The sequence below is a fragment of the Juglans microcarpa x Juglans regia genome, chromosome 2D (assembly GCF_004785595.1).
Source record: "Juglans microcarpa x Juglans regia isolate MS1-56 chromosome 2D, Jm3101_v1.0, whole genome shotgun sequence".
NCBI lineage: Eukaryota > Viridiplantae > Streptophyta > Magnoliopsida > Fagales > Juglandaceae > Juglans > Juglans microcarpa x Juglans regia.
Window position 1 is genome coordinate 22,604,680 of NC_054596.1, and position 23,251 is coordinate 22,627,930.

Genomic DNA, 23,251 nt, shown 5'->3' on the forward strand with positions numbered 1-23,251 from the left:
CCTAGCAAGCGCAAAGATGGCAGGAAAGACATCTCGTAGACAATGGTTACCACACCATATATCAAACCAAAAAGGGGCATGTGAACCATCGCCTACAACAAAATTTCATGTCCTCAGAAGGTCCCCAAAAGGCTCCTTATGTTTTTCCACAAACCCACACCATAAGTGCCTCGTACCTCATTCGAGCACCATCCTCCCCAAGCTTCCCCAAACTGAAAATCTATAATAGACTACCATAAGGCCTCCCTTTCATTTTGGTACCTCCACAACCACTTACCCAAAAGAGTTTGATTGAATTTCATCAAGTGGCGAATCCCGAACCCTCCCCTATAAATTTGGGTACAAACTGTTGACCAATTAACCAGGTGGAATTTGAACTCTTCCCCTAATCCACTCCATAAGAAATCTCTTTGTAACTTTTCAATGCGATTAGCCACCTTTATGGAAAGCGGGAATAAAGACAAAAAATATGTGGGTAAGTTAGAAAGAGTGCTTTTAATCAAAGTCAACCTATCACCTTTCAACAAGTATAGCCTCTTCCAAGCAACCAATTTGCCCTTTTGATTACATCATTTCAAATCCTTTCAGATTTAAAAGAGGCACCCAATGGCAAGCCAAGATACTTCATATGAAGCGAAGATATCTTGCATCCCAAGGTAGTAGCTAAAATCTCCACATAAAGGGCAGCTCCCACTAGCACTATTTCTGACTTTGTGAGGTTAATGCTCAAACCTGACACAACAGCAAAACAAAGGAGTAGCACCCTTAAGTCTTGGACTTGACCAAGGTGTGCACCACAAAGGATAAGCGTGTCATCAACAAATAATAAGTGAGAAATGTTGAGATCGTCATTCCTTACCGAAAAACCATGGAGTAACCCACTATCCACCAGGCCCTCAATCATCTTGCTATGGGCTTCCATAACAAACAAGAAAAGTAGAGGAGAAAGCAGATCTCCCTATCTCAAGCCACGAGAGGAGTTTAAGAAACCCATCGGAGAGCCATTTACCAAGATAGAGAAACGAGCTAAAGAGATAACAAATTCTACCCATTTCTGTCATTTTCCCCCAAAACCACATCTTCCAAGTAAAGAAGGAACTTCCAGTTGACATGATCATATGCTTTCTCCATGTCCAACTTGCAAAGTAGCTCGATTCTCTAGACTTCAATCGACCATCCAAGACTTCATTTGCGATAAGTACCGAGTCAAGGATTTGTCTACCTTTGACAAACGCATTTTGCGACTTCAAAATTAGTTTTTTCGCCACCGAGCTTAGTCTATTTCCTAACACTTTGGATATAATCTTGTAAATCACATTCACAAGACTAATGGGTCGTAGTCTCTCACATCCCTAGACCCCACCTTTTAGGAATGAGGGCTAAAAAGGTGGCATTGAGACTCTTTTCAAATCTAGCATTAGAATGAAATTTATGAAAAACTTGCATAATATCTTCCTTGACCACCTCCCAACAAACTTAAAAGAAACCCAAAGTAAACTCATCCGGACCGGGAGCCTTATCACTTGCCATACCTTTGATAACATTGCCCACTTCCTCTTCTGTAAATGGCCTTTCTAACCACCCTCCACTCTGTTGGTCTAATGTGGAAAAGACAAACCATCCACTCTCAGTCTCCAATTATGTTATTCGGATAAGAGTTGTTGATAGTATTGTTCAATGTAGTTTTTGATAACCATCTGATATGAAGAAGCTGTCTCATCTACCATCAGTGTATCAATAACATTGTTCCTCCTGTGAGAGTTAGCCATCCTATGGAAGAATTTCGTGCATTTGTCCCCCTCCTTAAGCCAGAGTACCCTTGATTTCTGTCTCCAAGAAATCTCCTCCATCAAAGTAATCCTTTCAAGATCAGCAACTACCTAGCTCTTGCAAATTTTATCAAGTTCAAAAAGGGTTATGGCCTCCTCCTCGCCTTCCAGACCCTGAAGTTCCTCCATAAGAGAGCGCTCCTGCTGAAACACATTGCCAAAAACTTGTTCATTCTACTGCTTTAGGTCATGTTTCAGCGCTTTCAACTTTTTTGTCGTAATGAAGCTCAGAGAGCCTTGGAAATTATAAGAAGTCCACCATTGTCTGACCCTGTCTACAAAACCGTTAGCTTTAAGCCACATATGCTCAAATTTAAAATACCTTCTACCCCTTTGGATGCCTCCACAATCTAAAATGATGGGGAAGTGATCAGAGCATAAATGGGATAATCTTCTTTGAGCTACATTCGGAAAGTGTGACTCATAATCGGGGGTTAGCAAAAATCTATCGATCCTCGACCAAGATAGACAATCACGATTGTTGGACCAAGTAAACGTGCCTCCTGATAGTGGAATGTCCATGAGCTCCTGTTCTGAAATGAAATCCGAAAAATCTCTCTTGGCTAGAGTGATGTGAGGAGCTCCCGACCTTTCGCTTGGAAAACGAAATGTATTAAAATAAGAGTTTTATTTAAACTTTATGTCTCACATACTCATATCCTCATGAGTTTAGAATAGTTTAATACTTATCACTTAATTAATTAGTCACAATGAGAAAAAATTAACTCTAATGAGGTAAGATTAACTTCATATCTAATCACAGTAGGACACAAAGTTTCTAGATTTCTTATGGCCATAAGTCTATAAGTAGTACTGAGGGGTTAAATGTTCTCACCTACAACATCATTGTGCCTCTAACTATGGGAAGATATTCAGAGGTAAAGTTGTTATTCTCTCATAGTTAGGTCAAATTCTTTATCAAACTGATGATGGAGGGATGTACGTTTTCTAACTATTATTATTTATTATTGTGAATCATAGAAATCGAAGATCTTGTTAAAATATTTAACATGTGTTATCAGAGCTACAAGTTACAGATATTTTATGATCTCGATAAAATATATAATAAGTAAATGTCTATTTGAATTTATACATGCCTCGTGTGTTTCTCTCAATTTTTATTTTCTTGTGATTTGACTAAAAAGTTGAAAATCAGTATTTTTCTTTTAGTCTGAAACAAAAACTCACTATTTGGAAATTTTATTCTCGCTAAAGATAAATTACTGCTTTGGTTCTTCATATGAAAAATTCTGATCTTGATGTTCATGCATATACGTGGAATTACTTTTGTCTATGCTTGGGTTTTATTTTTTCCGCTTTGTTTGTACTGTATTTGTGCTGAAAAAAGAGTGGAAATCAATGGAAAGTTTTACCCATTTTTCGTATGGTCTTCACAGAGAGTAGTGAGAAGGTGGCAGTAAGTGGGGTTTGGAAGGGATGGCGTAAGGTGGTCGAAGTAATGTTGCTGGTACCCCGATATGGAAAGCTGTCATCACCTCCATGTAAAACGCCTTTTGGGTGGTGGCCATATTTGTGAGATGGGTTTCAGAAAAAGAAAAAAAATGAGAGAAGTAAGAAAAGAGGTGGACATCAGTGGTGGGTGGAGGTCGGGAAAGGCATGCCGGCTTCTTCTCGCCGGCGATGCCCATGGTTGTGCCAGACCGAAGGAAAATTAGAAACGAAACATGGGGTGGTGTTGCTTAAGGATGAAGAAGAAAGAAGAAGTAGGGTAGGATTTCTTAAAACCCGTTTAGACCTAGGGCCCATATTGGGCCATGGGCTTTGGCCCAATCCAAGGAAATTAAAACAAGGGACAACGGGCTAGCACAATGGGTCACTGTTGTGGCCTAACCCGAGAATAACCAAAAAAAAGGAAGGAAATGGTTGCAAAGTCGTGGCCTGTACAGTAGGCCTAACCCACGTCTATCCATTACACTGAACCGGGTTTTGACCCGGGTTTTTAGACCGGTCTCATCCAGACCCGGACCGGTTAGATTATTATATTATATTGTATTATTATTTTAATATTATTTATTCAAAAAAAATTTGAAAAATAATTCTTTCTTTCTCTTCTCTTTCAAAGCATGTACTTTATTATTTAATAAATGTATGAATTATTTAAAGTTGAATTATAGCTATTAGTTATAAAATTCTTAATTATTATTTCTTATGAATTTTATTCTATGGTAGGCCTAAGGGTGTAACCGGTCCGGTTCGGGCCGGTTTTACAAAATCTAGGACCGAACCGGTATGTACTAGTTTTACATTTTTCAAAACCGATTACGTCTCGGTTACCCACCTAAACCGGTATCTCCGGTTTTACCGGTTTCAGGTCCGGTCTGGTCCGATTTTTCAGTTTTTTTAAAATGTAAAAAACATATAATAAAATGTTATTTCTTATGATAAAATGTTAGTAATAATTTAATATATATATTATATTTAAAGCATATGATCAATTAAATTTTTATCTTTAAGATTAAACTTTTATTTTATAAATTATAATAACATTATCTTATATATAATTATATTAATAACATACGATCAAACAAATTACAAATATTCATATTTAAGATTAATATTTTATGTTATAATTTATAAATTATAATGTGAAACTATTTCATATATGATATATAATTATATATATTATATATAAAAATTTAATATATAATTATATATTATATATAAAACTTATATATATATAAATATTTTGTATAATATATCAAATTAATTTATATATATATTTTTTTCCATCCGGTCCGGTTTGGTCCGGTCCGGTCCAGTCCCAAAAACTACGGAACCGAAACTGGACTGGATCCGGCCGGTTTTCCTAATATAGGAACGGGTCCCGGACCGGACCAGTTCAAAATCGAACCAACCAGTCCGGACCGGTTTTCTGGTTTAAATTTACACCCTTAGGTAGGCCATCTAACTATATGAATTATTTGCACTTTGAATTATGGCTATATGTTATAAAATTCTTAATTATTATTTTCTTTGAATTTTATTGTATGATTATCCATATAAATGTATGAATTATTTAGACTTGAATTATGACTATTAGTTATAATTATTTATAAAATTCTCAATTATTGGTTTTATGATTTTTATTGTATGGTTGACCATACATATATAATTGTTTATCTCATATCGGGCAAATGATTTGCACCAAAATTAAGGAAAATATTTGTTGCCCAAAAGTATAAGATTTTTATTAATTTTTATGAAAAAACTATTAAATTCCATAGTAAAAGAAGAGTATGATGGAGTGAACAATTTGTATGTCAATATCTACTTCAAAATGAGGATTTTGATAACACTACTAGTTTATCCATTAAAGCAAAATTGGGGTGAATAATTTGTATGCCAAAGTTTACTCCCAAAGGAGAATTCTGGTGATATTGCTAATTCATCCACATAACTTGAGGTTGGAGGGAACACTTTATATATCAGAATTTACTCTAAAGGAAAAATTCTAATGATACAACCAGTTCATTCAAAGAACTTAAAATTGGAGGGAATATTTTATGTGTTAAGGTTCACTCCCAAGAGGGATCTCGATGACACTATTAGTTTATCTATAATGGTTTAAATTCTATTATTGTTTATGAGTGTTGAACTCAAAGTATTAATTTGATTAAAACGTTTTTTTTTTTTTTTTTTGTAGTAAGTATACGAATATCTTTACAAGTTTTCTTGTACAGAATTGATTCTAGTTTAAAGAAACATGAGAATGCCAAATTTACACTAAGGGTTTTAGACCTTGGTTTATCTATTCTAAATCTAACATCAATTATTATTGAGAATAATGATAAGGTTCAGAAAAGTACAATGTTTAAGAAGATTAAATTAATTACTACATATCAAACTATAGGAATTTCTTAGTTTTGTACATAATAGTTTACTTCAGAGGCATTATTATTTCATTAAAGTAATGAGATATGAACAAGTTGGTAACATGGTTGTTAGCTATATACAAATTTATTTTGCTAATTTGTATGAAAAATCATTTATATATTTTGGAAAATGAAGGAAATGATAGTGATGAAAATATAAGAATTGTGTCAAGTTTGAAAGAAACAAAACCACATAAAGATTTAAGTGCCCTGAGCATAAAATATGATTTAAAAGAAAGGGTAAACATTTTTTTGTATAAGTTTCGAATCAGATTTTATATATGTTTATACATTCTTATTAGATTAAACTCAAGTGTAAATGTTTATATTTATTTTGTCTATATAAGTTTCAAATCATACTCTATAAATATTGATACTTATTTTAGTGGTTGAATTCGAGCACAAATGTTCAAAATTTTTAAATTGTTTCAACTTACCATTTATGTTTGTTCTATTTTTCTTTCCAATAAAATTTTTATTTGTCATGCCTTCATAATAGTGTTTTTGTTAAAAATTTTTTCTTTTCACTCATGAGGTGTGTATTGGAATCAAATGAAAAATGTTTTATAATTTTTTTTTTTTGTGGTATAGAATTTTTTGTTTGTTTGAAATAAACTTAAAATTTTGGGTACCTATGTAATTGTTTTTCATAAATTTAAGATAATAATGTAATCATAGGCCAGCTTTTCAAATTCTCTCATTGATGACCAAATAAATTGTTCGACAATACATTTTGGCTTTTAGATTATAATCTCTTATTCCTTTAAATGAGAAAAACAATGCTGAATATATGTAAAAATAAAATAATATCTTAATTTTATCACCTCTAATTATATTGATTAATATATATATATATATTTATTTAAATGTCTATTTAAGTGATTAGCAATTTAGGTCTTATTTATTTTTACAAAATTTTATTTATTTTCACAAAAATTTTCATCTCATCTTATTTAATCATTATAATTTTTTTTAAATTTTTACACAAAATAAAATAAACAATTCAATCTTTTCAAATTTTAAAATAAAAATATTATTAAAAAAATATTTTAATAATATTTTATTTAAATTTTAATTTTTATCTCAATTCATCTTATTTTATTTGTGAAAATAAATTACATAAAAAAAAAAAAAAAAAAAAAACCAACCTACTTGCAATCGTGGTCAACGCTTCAACAGAGAACGGCAATTTATGAGGGGAAGTCCCAAGCCCAGTCCGATGGAGCCTAAAATCATATTAGCGGAAAGCTCCGACTGACAGCAGCTCTCCGGCTACTCTCTCTCTGAGCCTGCTCTTCTTTAAAGGTAGGGTTTTATTGAAGCTAGGGTTCCCATTTCGTGCTTAGAACAATCTTCACGAAATTTTATATTGTCATGGTTGCTTATAATTACTGCACGCGCGCGCACACACACACACACATTTGGTCACACGGCTTGTGAAAATTGCTGTGGCTGTTTGATAATTTGTAAAGCTGTTTTTCTTTTGTAATTTTAGTTGGGGGCAATCTGCTGCAAGATTTGGAGGGGGATGGCTTCCCTTTTCAAGGTAATTTGGTGCCCTGCTTTTGTTTTATGCAGCTTCGCGATCTTCATTTTTTTCCGAACTTATAATAATACCCATGAATGACTATACGTTTCGTATAATTATTTCGGATTATTTGGAAATTCCATAGTAAGTTGTTTGGGAGTGTGGAAGAAGTCCTGTCAATTGAAGTGGGACAAGTTGAGTTACAAAAATATGCTACCAAGGAACTCGGGTGCATTTCTGAAATGCTGTCTCTACTTGTATTTTGAGAGGGGCTGCGTTGGCGTTCCATAAAATCTTGACCTTGTCATGATAGTTTCTTACAGACGCTTGTAACCATCGTCTCGTATTATATTGTTCCGTAAATTCAAGGGTTGGAACTATCGTCATAAAAAGTTGAAACAATCATCTCTCATGGATTTTTATGTACTAATCTATTCGACCACATTGAAATAGATCCAACTTTTTCCAATAACACTGTTCAAAATAATGAATTCCTGTATTATATGCGGGTAAAGTATGAATGAGCCTATTCAAATTCTAAGAGAACCAGAACTGGCCTTAAATGTTGTTAGTGCTTGTCTGCTAGGTTTCTTATTCAATATATTTTCACTTTTTTATTTTGTGATATTTGTGTAAAATTGCGCATTACCACCCCTTCACGCTCCCCTATCCCCCTCAACCCATAGAAAAAAGGAAAAATCAGTTCTTGTATTAAAAATGAAAGTATATACACTATTTATTACCAGACTATTATGCTAAAAAAAAACCATGACATGAATACTCTTGTGCTATGTGCTCCATCTTATTAATCACTGTTCCTTTCACTGCTTATTGAACTTGCTGATTATCTTATTTTTCATAAATTGTAGGATCCATCAAAGCTTTCAGCATATAGGGATAGAAGATTCCTTGGATCGCAAGAGGACTTTGAACACGCACTTCAGACATCAATTACTGTCTATGTGGGTAATATGTCTTTTTATACAACTGAAGAACAAGTTTATGAGCTTTTCTCCCGAGCTGGAGAGATTAAGAAGATAATTATGGGCTTGGATAAGAACACGAAAACGCCTTGCGGCTTTTGTTTTGTTCTGTAAGGCCCCGCTCTTCTTCATAATTGTTGACATTTTTGGATAATTTTTTTTACAAGATGTTATTAATAAGCGCAATGGCGCAACCGAAGTATATAGGTAGTATGCATGAGAGATACCTAGCTAGTAGAAGAAAAAGATTCTACAGTCATGTAGACTAAAGACCATTAAAGTTTATAGATAAAGTCCATGAGAGAAGAGTGTGAATAAAGAAACTTTTGAGCTCCTCCGTCGTCCGTTCGCAATCCTCAAAGGTTATCTCCTTTCTTTCAATCCATATGCTCCAAATAAGGAATTATATAGGGACCATCTTCCACATTGTTGCAATTTGTATTTTGTGGGCTGCCACGCCTTCTCCAAGCATAGAAAAACTCCACTACTCTTCTAGGCATTATCCATGCCATTCCAACCCAATTGAAGAAATCATCACACCACAATGCACTTGCGATCTCACAGTGAAGTAAAAGATGATCAACTGACTCCCTATTCCTTTTACACATGCAACACTAGTCTACCAAAACTACATTTCTCTTGCTCAAATTATCCATTGTAAGGATCTTCCAAAGCATGGCTGTCCAAGCAAAGAATGAAACTCTCATGGGTGCTTTTGTCCACCATATACTTTTCCATCGAAAATAATTAATATAATGAGTGCATAGAATATTATGAAAAGAGCATACTTTATAACCCCCTTTCTTTGATCGAATCTAATGAACCTTGTACTCATTTCCCCTTCTTATTCTAGTGGAATATAACATGTTAAAAAACTCAATAAAATCATCCATCTCCCAATCTTGTACCTCTCTATTGAAGCTAACATTCCATCGACTAGTATTTCTTGAAATCACCAAATTATCCACTATAGAAGCCTCCTTAATATGTGCCACATCATACACCTTGGGAAACACTTCCATAAGGGCCCTATTCCGACACTACACATCTTGCCAAAATCTAATCTTTGATCCATCTCCTATTATTTTTTGCCTTAAAAGTGGTCCCTGGTGGAAGCCCTAGATGGTTTATTGGTAAGGAAGCCTCCTTACATATCATAATACCTGCCAAATTTTACACATTAGCCACCTGACCCACTAGGACCAATTCTGAGTTAGCTAAGTTTATCTTTAATCCGTATACCGCTTCAAAACATAGGAATAGATGTGTCATCTGCTAACCAAAAAAAAAAAAAAAAAAAAACATAGGAAGAGAGCTCTCAAACAAGGTAGTTGATTCGGATCATCTATGTCATTTGCTAACAAAAGATAAGATAAATTTATTTCCGGAGTGTTTTATGCCCCCACAGAGAAGCCAATGATGAAACTCCCAACAATCAATGCAATAACATTTTACTAAGAGCTTCCATGACAATAACAAGGAGCAAAGGTGACAAGGGCTGCCCCTATTGCAAGCCTTTTAACTGCCAAAGAAACCGGAAGGAATGCTGTAACGACCTGACCCAATAATTCTAAAGTCAGAATATTGATAATTTTTATTGGGCCTAAATTATATTTAATGGGCCATATTGGATAAGCTCATGAGTAATAAATTATTGAGGTTGATTATGAGTTTTAATTAGGCTCAATAACTAGGTTAAATCCCATTTATTATTTATTGAACGAGTTAGACTTTTTTTAGAATTTAAAGATCGGCCATTAGAAATTTATTTCAATTTAAAATATCACTAATTGAAGTTCCCTACGCAGTCTCAGTCACTGCCAATCTTACATTGAATGAACTACAAGATCATGTTTTTAAATTCAAACTCTTTTCTTGAATGATTGCGACCGAGTCTAACTCGAACTCGAACTCGAACTCGTTGACACCTTCTCCCAAATCTCTTTATAAATATCTCCCTTTCATGTGTTATTTGGAAAAAATCATAAATCTCCGTTAGTGCAACGGCTGAACCCAAGATACCCACTCAGTTAAGCACCATGTGTGTCCCATGTTCACTATTTAGCCGATTGCCTCATTCCTCTCACAACATCCTTCACGTTTTCTCTCATTCTAGTTCACGTGATTGATCTCATGCTGAAAATGTTGGATTAACGCTGCGAGATAAGTAGCTTGATCATAAACTAGGTTTAGTACACATTAACTAGTTATATATATTATTATTAAAGCTAGTTCTTTGAAAGTCAATGTTTATCTACCACACATGTCATGATAGTTGCAAGCACGTTATTCATTATGTTTCATTCTGCATATTATAGTTATGTATGTATTATGTATTTCATGCATCTCACGTTGCATAAGACACGTAAACTTTCATAAAATCAAGTGTAAGATATAAATCAGATTAATCATATGGCCATTCAAATGTATGGTACCAATGTAGTCAGAGTGGATGTGCAAACCACGGACTCAAGCGTGATCCATTATAGTATTTTATCATATCAGATCAGATCAGCGATTCTAGACAAGTCTGTTAATTCAGATAAGTCGTGCATGTCATCAGCATATTTATGAACAGTCATGATTTTAATTCTCAGCATGAAATATTTTATGAAAACCTTATGTTAAGTATGTTTACGTTATAATGAGTTTCTTACTGAATCATCGACTCATTTTAGTTCGTTTTTATGTTTTTAAACCACCCTAGGTCAGAATATTTATGAAGGCAGAGTTGCAGGATGAGAATTAGTCCAAGGATGCATGACAGTGGCCTAGATCATGTACACAAATTTTAAGTTATGATTTTTATTGCACGGACTTTGAGAAATTTTAATAAATGCTTCCGTGCACTCTCATTAATGATTTTGGTATTTTAATACAAAACGACTCTATTTATTATAAGGAATCTTTGTATCTGGCGCAATTATAAGAAAATATTTTAAAGTCAAGTTCAGTGGTAGCACTCTGGCTCTCGTGATTTTCTTTTATTTAATTTTGCATATAGAGTCGCCATTTTTTCCCAAAACCTTATCTCTCCAACAAATATAAAAGGAATTTCCAATTGACATGATCATATACCTTCTCGATATCCACTTTGTATAACACTCTAGGAATTCCAGCTTTAAGTCTATTATTCAAGCATTCATTAGCTATACAAATGGAATCTAAAATTTGTCTGCTTTGATAGAAGCATTTTGTGGTTTTGAAATAATCTTCTCAACCATTGAACTCAAACCGATTAGCAAGTACTTTTGAGATGATCTTGTACATTCCTCCCACCAAGCTTATAGGCCAGAAGCTTTTTATCTCCACCGCCCCAATTTTCTTTGGTACAAGAGTAATGAAAGTAGCATTTAAGCTCTTCTCATCTTCTCAAGTTTTCAACTTTCTTGAAACTCATGGAAAGCACGCATGATATCCTCATCCTATAACTCTTGAAAGAAAGCCGAAGTAAAACAATTTGGGCCCAGAGTCTTTTCACCATTCAGAGCTTTCATAACTTTGAGCACCTTCATCTCTTTGAATCGCCTCTCAAGTCGCTCAGCCTCCTTCTATCCAATGGAATCAAAAGAAATCCCATATAATCGGGGTCTCCAAGAAAATTGCTCAGTAAGTAATCTCTCAAAAAACTGCACAATTTGATTACAAATCAACTAGGACATCTCAATTGAGTTTTTTCTACGATTTGAGTTAGCCATTCTATGAAAAAACTTTGGGCACCCACTGTTCCTTGACTTTTGCCTCCAACACACCTCCTATATTAAAGTGACCCTCTCCAGCTCAAGCTTGACTCAGTTCCTCCTCCCTTGTTCCTCTTCAATTAAAGCTCTTGTTTCTTCTGTACTATCCAAATCTCGTAATTCTTCTATATGTGTCTGTATCTATTGTTCAATATTGCCAAAAATCTCTTCATTCTGCTATTTTAGATTCCTTTTTAATGCCTTCAGTTTTCCGGCCAAAATTTTATTAATATCCCAAAATGTAACTTTATGATGGGATATGTAGTCAATATGAAATTTCTTAATGAGTTGGCATTGAAAATATCCCATCCCATAATGGGACTTCACGTGGTCAACAATTAATTTTCAAGTAATATCCCATCCCATAAATAATATATCCTATTCTATCGAAGATTTCAACTTATATTAGTTACACTTTCAACTTTCACGTAATTTCTTAATGAGACTTTTTATGGTGTCTATTATGATGATTTCCGGGCTAGTTTGGGTAGTGAAGAATACTCTATTATTAAGTATTTTATTATTACTTTTTACCTACTTTTCACAACTATTCACTACTATTCAATATTCTATCATTACTTTTTCATTATTTTTTCACTACTATTCACAGAATATCTGAGATCACCCCACTACCCAAACGGAACCTAAGACTGAGACTTTTCTAGCACGTTTCTCCAAAATTTCCAAGTTCATACTTCACATCGTATTTCCATTATCATATGTTTTGGAGTTTTTCCAAGTAAATGTTTTTTTTAGGACGAGGGTCCGCAACGTGTCTTTTGCCGGGTTAACCCCGGACTCGTGTAACATGTCCCTATCACATAAATAAGATAAATCATTGACTTTCCACCAATGGGGCGTGACCCCTAGAAATTGTTTACAGCCAAGGGTTTGAACCTTAGACTTCGAGGGGGCATACTACCAAGACCAAGACCCTTACCACTTGAGGCAACAACTCCTAGGGTTAAGAGTAAACTTTTTGTTTTTACTGCTTGTCAACTCGTGCCAGGGTTTTTAAGAATTGATGGTAATCTGAATGGAGTGTTTACAAAGCAAATTTAACTTGATTTGTTCAACTTGAAATGTACTGGAAATTGGCCCACCCTTTTCCTGAATCTTTTCTATTCTGATTATAATATACCCCTCCTTCTTCTAGTAGTTCAGGGCTGGTTTATCAAGTTACCAGTAAGCTACTTTTTGTGTATCCTTGTTGTATCATACAAAATTTAGTTTGTTGGTGAGCATATGAATTTCCTTTAGATCTTAGTCTCTTATTGTGCACCTCTTTTAGTTTTACATCTCCCGTGCTTCTCTTTTATACCTCCTGAGTACTAAGGCTACTCCCTTTTTGTTTTCTTTTATTCAAAAATGCAAAAGGTGTAGCCCAAGTACACATGATGTATAGAAGCACCTTACTCGAAAAATGAAAACTCAGTCCATTAAACTCTATAGAAGCTGCCGAAAAGGAACAAAAAGTAAAGGAAAACAAAGTCTTAAGCTCCTCCATCATCTGCCTGTGATTCTCAAAATTTCTATCTTTCTTTTCTCTCCAAATACACCACATTAGATAGATAGGACCATCTTCAACACTGCTGTGATTTGTGGGTTGCCATATAACTCTCTCTCTCTCTCTCTCTCTCTCTATATATATATATATATATATATATATATATATATATTTATGAGCATATCTAATTAGCAAAGAGGTCTAATATTCTTTTGTGTATAATTCAAACTAACCCAAATTGACCCAAAAAGTCACTCCACAAGGCATTGATGATCTTACAGTGGAGTAAAAGGCTGTCTACAAATTCACCACTCTTTCTGCACATACAACACCAATCTGTCATAATAATATGATGTTTCCTTAGGTTACTCTTGGTAAGGATCTCCTCTAGGGATGCCGTCCACACATAAAAGCAAATCTCTTGGGCATCCTTGTCTACCAAATACTCCTTATAGGAAGAAGTTACCATCCAAAGGTATAAGGACTTTATAGAAAGAATATCACCCGAACCTCCAAGACATAATCTAATAGAGTACAATAGATTGAAGAATTTTGTGAAGACATCAACCTATCAATTATGACCCGGTTTGAAAAAACTAACTTTTCACTGACTGGAGCAATTGGAGATCACCAATAGATCAGCCACTGAAGCTCCTTACACATGCAACCACTAAAGCCCATTACACATGCAATACTATAAACCTCTAGGAAAGCTTGCTTGAGGGCCCTATAATGACATCATAAGTCATGCTAGAATCTATTCCTAGAGTATAACCCACCTCAAGTTTAGCTTGACTAAATAAGCTTTCTTCATCTTTTGACATTATTTTGTAACCCTACCCCATGCAGCCTATATACCTCATTAGAATAGTACCCACCCCATCCACAACCAGATTTTGAATCCACCAAGGCTTTCCAAAAGGCCTCCCTCTCATGCTAGTCATGCAAAAGTCACTTCCCTAGAAGGGCGCAATTGAACAAAAGCAAATTTTGAATGCCCAACCCTTCCTCAGAAATCATAGAGCAAACCTTGGCCCATTTTACCTGGTGATTTTGAACTTTTCACCTTGTAATTATTGGCAATGCTAGTGGGAAGGGGAAACAACGACAAGAAATATTTAGGAAATTAAAGGTACTTTTGATCAAGGTGATCCTACCATCTTAGATAAACACGTCATTTTTCTACCAGTCAATTGGCTCTCAATATTGATCATGTGAAGCATTTCAGATGTTTGATGCCCTCTTAACCATCTAATTTTGAGGTGAAGCTCAACAAGATATGGGTTTGGACCGACGATACTCTATCAAGGCCTTGTTTGTGTAGAGGAAATAACAATGGAAGTTGAGGAAGCTGATGTCGACCCTTCTTTGTGGATCATGAAGTAAGAAAATTAGATAGGGTACTTGCATCTCTCTCTCTCTCTCTCTCTCTATATATATATATATATCTCTAACTTATCAAAACAAAGAGTGTGTGCAAGAAATACAAGTGAGGCATGCATAACCTAAAAGCGTGAGAGTTGCTGATAAGAATGGAGTAGGTAGTGAGAGTGGAGCAAAAATTTCTAAGCATTGTTGGGGGGGGGGGGGGGGGGATAACTTAGAGGTGCTTTTTCCAAGGTTTAATGAATGGGAATGCAGATTTGATGGGCATTGTAATGGATTGTAGAAGGTAACTAAAGGGGAAATGAGGACTAGGGAAGGCAGAAATGGGAGGGGGTGATTTCGGGAACTTTCGAAGAGCTTGCTGTATTAGAAGACCCCATAAAACAAACATCCTTCTGTTTTGATTTGATTCTCATTGACGAGAATGAGCTGAACTACTAGTTCCACTGCACAGTAGGCCCCCTGAGCCCCTGAGTCCAGGTACCTCAAATTGGGTGTTGTAAAAGGTAAGAACGTTACATAAGCTTGTGGGATTATCTTGTGATGGGTTTGAAGGATAGCTGCCAGCCTTATTTATAACAATTGATGCAAACATAGTCTTCTAGATGTCTATCAGAGGAGGCTTCCCAGATTGCTATTGGATCATTTCCCGTTGGTGTTTGATTGCAAAGGGTATTGCTTTGTATTGGCAAGCAAGTTGAAAGCCTTGAAAGAAGATCTTAAAAAATGGAACGGGGAGAAATTTGATCATATAGAGAGCTGGAAATCGATATTATTGAATGAGCTTTGTGGTCTTGATTGGATTGTGGAAAAGAAAGCTCTATCCATGGAGAAGTCTTGCACAAGGAAGATGCTATTATGGAATCTTATGGAAGAAGTGAGTTGGAGAAAAATCAAGGACCCTATGGTTCAGGGAAGGCGATGGAAACACCAAGTTCTTCCATTGAGTGGCTAACTCGAATAGGAGGAATAATTGCACTAGATCCCTAGTGATGATTAATGGTTGTCTCATTCGACCATACAATTGTAACTTGGCATATTGTGTAATTCTACCACTGCCTATACTTTGAATAGTTTTGTTGGTGCCCTAAAATGGACGGCATAAGTTTTGAGGTTGTTGGTAGGGATGATGCCATTTGGATGGAAAGAAAGTTTGAGGAAAGTTACGTCCTTGAACCATTGCAAGCCTTTAATGGCATTTGGACTTGCTCTTCTAACGTGATCAAATGAGAATGGGTAAAAGGCTCGCAGGGAATGACGCGACAGGATATGGATGGCTAATATCTTGGGCTGAAAATGCATTAATCAAAGGAAGACATATACTAGAACCAATCCTCATTACCAATGAATCTAGACAGCAGAATTCGGTCAAGGGCACTGGGGGTGTTATAATTGGACCTATGGAAGGCTTATGATCATGCAGATTTCTTGCTATACTTATCAAAAAGATGCGGCTTTGGCGCAAAGTGCGTGAGTGGATAGCTCAGTGTTCACCTTCAGATTTATCAAAAGGTTCCGTGGTTTGCATCAAGCGGACCCATAGTCTCCCTTTCTCTTTGTAGTTGTCATAGAAAGCTTTGAGTAGAATGTTAGGTGTAGTGGTGGATAGGGGACTGCTATTAGGCTTTTAAGTGGGACAAAGAAACATGAATGAGCTGCTGGTCTCTCATATCCTTTTTGCGGAAATTGTTATTCTGTGATGATGATCCAAAATATTTTTGACATTTACTTTTTGTTTTATGCTATGAGGTTGTTTTAGGCTTGAAAGTCAATTTGGGCCGAATCAAAGTTGGTTTCTACTGGGAATACATTTGGGCACTGTCCGGTATCCTTGGATGTAGGTGACGTCTTTGCCTATATCTTCCACTAGGGGCTTCATATGAGGAAAAGTCTATGTGGGACAGTATCATTGAGAAGATGGAAAGGAGATTGGCAGAATGGAATCTACTTTATTTGTCTAAAGGCTATTGGATCACATAGATAGGGGTGGCAATTCGTGTTCGCGGGTCGTCTTTGTGTTCATGTCGCGTCAAGTCATGAGTATTAGACTATATGGGTCCACCCTAACGACCTGTTTAATTGAATGGGCTAGACCCTAAAACCTTAACATTACGGGTTATTTCATGTCGGGTTCACGAGTTGTGTCATATATTGCGACCCCTACACAGATAAAGAGCACCATCACTAACTTTTTTACATATTCTGTCCTTTTCCCTTCCCATTCGGTGTGGGCAAACGGATTGAGAAAATTCAAAGGGATTTCTTGTGGGATGGTGTAGATGGTGAATCCAATCCAAATACCATCTATTTAATTGGTCTATGGTATGTGGTCATGTTTGGGAGTTGAAAACTTGATTGTGTTTAAATCGAGCATTGCTAGGGAAATGGCTGTGGTTAGGGGTGGGCACCAGGTGCCTGGCACCTGGCCTGCCCTTTCGTCTCGCTTGACTTGTAGGGTACCGGGTAGGCGGGATGGATTGTTCAATTATTGTTTTTAAACGGGGTGGGTAGGATATCTACCTGCTCGCCCACCCTACCTATACAAAAAAAGCCCCTACATTTCTACACATTTTTCTTCTCTTCCTCTTCTCTCCACTGCACTTCCGTCTCGTCCCTCTTCTTCTTCTTCATCTTCTTGTTCCTCTTCTGTGCGAGACCCATGCCATGATCCAGAGGATCTCAAGCAGAGGGGGGAAATTGGTGTTGGAAATTAAGTTTGGGATATGTGGGGCAGATGGTGCTCAATGCGATTAATGGACGGACCATTTTGGTTGGGCGTATGGAAAAAATTCATGAAGAATTCTCTAGGTCAGCTAGATATGAGTTGGAGTGATGGGTCTAGAATTTGTTTTTGGCATGAGTTATGGTAGATCAAACCTTAAAGGAAATCTACCCAGGAATATTGATAATATCATTTTGTAAGGTAGGCTTCAAGACTGATATGTATTCTTCCAGAGTGAAGAAAAACTGAAAAGATCAATTGGGGTGGATTCATTCAAACAGAAAAAATTGAGTTTAGATCTTTCCATCAAATATTGCATTTTATGGCTGAACACTCTTTTCCTATGGTGGCTTTTTTTTTTTTTGTATGGACAGCAGCCCATGGTAAGATCCTAACTAAGGAAAACTTAAGGAAGAAGCATCTTACGGCCATATACCATGTGCAATAAAAGTACAGAAACTGGACCATCTGTTGCTCCACTGTGACATTGCTAGAGGGTTTTGTGAGTGTCGATTTTGCAGCTCCTAGAGATTTGAGTGGCTGATGCCCCAAAGGGTGGTGTATCTATTGAGGGGGTTAGGTAGGTAGAGCGGGAGACAATTATATATGGAAGATGGCTCCGATGTGCATAATGAGTGGGTATTTGGAACAAAAGCGCTCAGATTTTTTAGGACTGTGAGAGAACACTACCAGAGCTAAAACTCTTTATGCTTGTATGATTTTACTAATAGTCAGCCACCCACAACACTACTAGATTTTCTTCTTTGTAGCTTTTTTGGGCTCTTGTTCTCTTTCCCATTCTTAGATAGGCGTCTTTTGTATACTTCCAGTGTACTTGGGTGATATCCTTTAGTGCTTTTTAATGAAATTCAGTATGGTTACTTGTCAAACAAAAAAAAAGTTTCTTGATCATGGTGCCCTTTTTCATGAATTATATGGCTTCTTTTGACTGGTTATGACTTGTGGAGATGGATGGATGGTGCGTGCAATAACTTATTGTTTATAGTCACATCTATTGTTGATTGTTATGTTTGTTTTTTATCAGTTACTACTCTCGAGATGATGCCGAGGATGCTGTCAAATATATAAGTGGAACGATTCTTGATGATCGTCCTATCCGTGTGGATTTTGATTGGGGATTCCAGGAAGGTAGGCAATGGGGCCGTGGTCGAAGTGGCGGACAGGTGAGCTGTTGTGCTTGCCATATATTGCCTGATATCTACGTCTTTACTTGCTTTAATGGAGTCTTATCCTTTTCCATGCAGGTGCGAGATGAATATCGTACTGATTATGATCCTGATATCCTTCTGTTTTTTTTTTTCTTTATTATTATTTGATGTAATTTCAATGTCATAATATGGCTTTTTTCATGGTAGTGCTGATATTTTCAGAGGATAGTAGGGGTCAGGAAAGTTGTTTTATTTTTGTATTGTTGAACAGGTTATGGTTATTAAAAATGTTTGTTTGCTTATTTTTATATTCAGTTAATATATTGAGCTTTTGCCATAGGGTTTTTATTCAGATTGTAATGCCTCAAGGAAAGCCCAAAGCACATTTGGGTTTATAATCCAATAGGTCTAGTCAATGTTACAATTGGAACCCCTTGGAATCATTATAAAGTGCAAGAGCTACTCAATCCAGGCTATCACAAATAGAAAATATGTGTAGAGGACGACTCGCTGGAATTTTAGCTAACATTCACTATGAAATATGTATGTTGATGGATAAAAGTTTGGTGTGGATGCTAATCGGTTGAGGAAATCGACCTTCTTTTCTTTCTTCCAAAACCTTTCTTTTTTAGGTATGCCACTCCGCAAGCTGGGAACTTGTTATCCCATCTTACTGACCTAAAGTCAATTGAAGAAGAGGTTGAATATTTTGCAGTTGCACTAATAATGATCCTTCCACTCCATCTTCTCCCTTTCAGCCTCCCTTTTGCCAAGTGTGCACTACCATGAAATGATCCTATATCCTGTTTCAACTAGATGCTGTTGTTGGCTTTGTTTAAACCAGCATTAGCTCAAGCTATTTGTTATTTTTTCCCTAATTCACTTGGTGGAGCCACTTTTTTGAAATGGGCATAAATTATTTACTCTGAATTCTTTTCTAGGTTAATCTTAGGAACTATAATTCCATGAGGTCAAGGGTGCTGGAGTTGTGTATATCAATATGGTTTCGTGGCAATGCTAGGAGCTTACCCTTCTCCTCTCATTCTCTCTAAATCTTGTTATACCTTTCTACATATTACCTTTTTCCCATCACATTGAGCCATGTCATTTTGCCCTTAATGGAAACTATGTGAGGGTTGAGTTTTGATCTTACGTTTAGCCTGATGATAACCGATAAAAGATAATTGCTTCACTTTTATTTCCATTCAATGAACATGCTTGACTTTATAGATAAGTTTAACTAGTGGAAATTAATTTCATTTTCGATTGGCATTCTTTAGTGTTGGGATGTATGTGATAAATATTAGCTCTGCCAACCAAAACATAAATGACTTATTCTTCTGTACTCTCTTTGCATTCTTCAAATATATATATATCTTATGTCTTGCAAATTAAACTCATTTGACTTGTGCTTGAAGAAAGATTGTTCCACAATGTTCTTGTATACTACCTGTGTACTTGGGCTTTGCCTATTCGTATTAATATAATATAATCGTTTACCTATAAAAAAAAAAAAAAAAGATTGTTCCACAATGTTGACCATTTGATGCCCTTGTACTTTTTTTATTCTTAATCATGAGCTGGAAATAACCTTATACTTAGTTCGTGTGGTTTCCTTAATAAATGTTTTACCTAGAGGAGGTTATGGAAAGTTAGTTCAGAGGGAGCTGGAAGCACAAAGGCAGCTTGTAGATTATGGTGGCGGTTCATTGGGCTCTTTCCCGCCAGTTATGCCACCTCAGTGTAAGTTATTCAAAGCTAATCCATGTATAGGTCTCTAGCTTATAAACTATGACTATAGTTCATAGCTTGGCCTTTTTTTGGCTTGACATTCCAGTCTGGCTTGTTTGCTTTTTTTTTTTTTGATCGAAAAAAAAAAGTTTGTAGCAAAATGGAAAAAAGATAAGTAAACAAGCACCAGAAAACAACAAAAAAAGCAATGGAAACTTGATCTATAGCCATGATATACAAGCACCACTAAGCCCTGACCATCTTAAAGCACCGAGTATACCATCTAACCGCCAAACCAATAGAGGGAGGGCCATCCCTGTCTCTTTGAGGCGCAAACCACATCCATAGCTGTCACGGTCTTCCTCCTAGAATCACAGATGAATTCTCCAAGAAAATCTTGAGAAATGCTCTCCTTGTAGATCAGGCCCCTGACATGCTTCACACCAACCCTATGATCCAAACAGCGAATTGTGGGCATGGTGATGCCCTAGATGTTATCGTGGAGGACCTTACGGTGCCGCTTCGCTCCTCCCTTGCCCAAACCTTATCTCCTTTTCCACGACCTGACATTTTCCCAGAAAGATGTTGAGAAAGAAAAAGTCAGAATGAAAACTGAGCTTGCTGGTAGTCAATTAGATCCTGTCTTGTTTACATATCTTAGGCGTATTTTGAACATTGTGGCCACAAGTGTATTCTGAGTTGGTCAAGTTAGGAATTTCATATCTGATACATCGGACTGAGCCTAGTTAGGTGCAGCCACAGCCAATTATACAGTACCCCAAGGCTGCCTCTGACCATGGGCTGAGTAGATAGGTCTGGGTGCGCTGGCCTGTTGTTTAAAATGCAATTGCAAACACAGTCAAAATTTGCTTATATAATACACTTGTCCGCCATAAATTGTATGGTTGATATGTTGATAAATTGTTTTACCAAAACATACATGGATACATGCACCTGCAATTGTTATTAAAGAGAAGTACGGAATAGAAAATGGACAAAGGCGTGCAGGAAGGTTTAAGCATTATGGAAAAAAGGCTAACCAGCTGTCGTAAAAGCATGGCCTTTGGGGAAGGTTCTTGTTCTAAATACTTTTGGATGGTGAAGAATCTCTAAGACCATGCAAACCCAACATATCTTTAACCTGGTTAAACCCCGGACCCTTGTAATGCGTCCTCATCACATGGATCAGGTAAATCATTGGCTTTTCACTAATGGGATGTGGCCCTAGAATTGCTTGTGTCCAAAGGTTCAAACCTTAGACCTTGTTCTAAATATTTTCAGTTGATAAATGATTTACCTTGGGTCAGAGTATCCACCTCACCTGGATTAATATGTTTTACTCACTAACATCCAAATCATTCTTGGGTGGTTAGAGTGCACCGTTTTTGCAGTGGGCTGAGAGATGATGGTTCCATTGCAACTACTCTCCAGCATACAAACTGTATTTGTTTTTCATCAAGAAAATATAGATTTTTAGATATTTTGCTGGTCCTAAAGTCACCCATTTGCATGACACAGAAGCGTGAACCGCCCATCTTATTATAAGGTCACTTCTGGATCTCTTGGAAACCATTAGAATAGCTGACTGTTCTGGTCTTCTGTCATGCACAATAGATGGTGTTGCATATTGGGACCTTTGAAAAGCTTTATTGTAGTCTTAAATTCCTATCTGTTGTCCATAATAATATCTGCTTCTACAAACTCTGACTGTTTTAGTCCTGCAGATGGTAGACATGGTAGAAGCCATGGTCATGGGGCTCTTATCGTAGAGGTAACTCCTTTCTAAAAACAGTTCTGCTCTTGATGTACCTGTGGTTTATACAAGAGTTTTGGCAATTTTTGAACTGCATGAGACTGTCATAGGGCCAGAGATTCTGTTTAATTGGTTTCTTCTATTGTAGATTATCAACGGAAGCGACACCGAGATGATGATGGCCATGGGCATGAGACCTCAAAGAGAACCTCAGATCATGAATCCAGGAGAATCTCTGATCACGACTCCCGACCGGTAATTCCCACAAGATGATTTTGGCTAATTCCTCTGCATTCTCTTGTAGAATGGCTCCAACTGCCAATCCACTAAGAACTTGCTGCACTGCTTATGCAAAGAGTATTATTATTATTTTTTTTATAGTAGGGTTTTACCCTGAAGGGAACATTTCCTGAAATGCTCGACGGCCTGAGCTTGAACCCTGGCCAAAGAGGGGTTTGGAAATAGTTTTGAACCAGCAATAGAATGCCACTCGGTTAGAACCCTCACTAGCTATGTTGCAAATCTGCTTCCATTTCATTGGATTTGCAACAAGTTGGTTACTGCCACAGTTGTTAGACATTGGAAGAGGCATGTTGTGTGCTTTTGTTGTAATATTTTGGTTATTGTTCCCCCTCAATTTGACATCGTTTTGATGTGACAGGAGAAGAATCCACGATTTCGGGAGAGTGGTGATTCCGATGATGATGAGGAAGATGACCGGAAGCAACGATCTTAGCCAGATTAATGTTACTCTAACTAGAATTTTTATTTGGCAGTTGTGTTTTGATAAGCAGACGTTTCCAGATTTGAGGTAGGACTCTTTTATGTAATGTACTCTCTGTTTGAACAATTTTCTGCATTTCACGCGGGAATCCTTTCTCAAGATTTAAGTACTGTAAAGTTCATTGTCTCTGGATTATGGTCAATTTATCCCACATGCTAAATTATGGTTAATGAGTCGGGCTCACTTAATGGATGGTGGTAATATGGTATTCCAGGGTTTAAGACGA

General features: G+C 36.5%; 1 protein-coding gene and 1 pseudogene across 1 annotated transcript; one reads left to right on the forward strand and one right to left on the reverse strand.

The window, feature by feature from the left end:
- Nucleotides 1-6,867: 6,867 nt before the first annotated feature.
- LOC121250055 (nuclear cap-binding protein subunit 2-like) lies at nucleotides 6,868-23,195 on the forward strand. The gene is given in 10 exon segments (XM_041148978.1): nucleotides 6,868-7,027; nucleotides 7,218-7,268; nucleotides 8,120-8,343; nucleotides 18,634-18,772; nucleotides 18,854-18,887; nucleotides 20,390-20,500; nucleotides 22,213-22,239; nucleotides 22,242-22,259; nucleotides 22,390-22,496; nucleotides 22,903-23,195. Coding segments are annotated over 9 exon segments (753 nt in total). The 5' UTR covers nucleotides 6,868-7,027; nucleotides 7,218-7,250; the 3' UTR covers nucleotides 22,978-23,195.
- LOC121250061 lies at nucleotides 20,772-21,203 on the reverse strand (annotated as a pseudogene).
- Nucleotides 23,196-23,251: the final 56 nt, after the last annotated feature.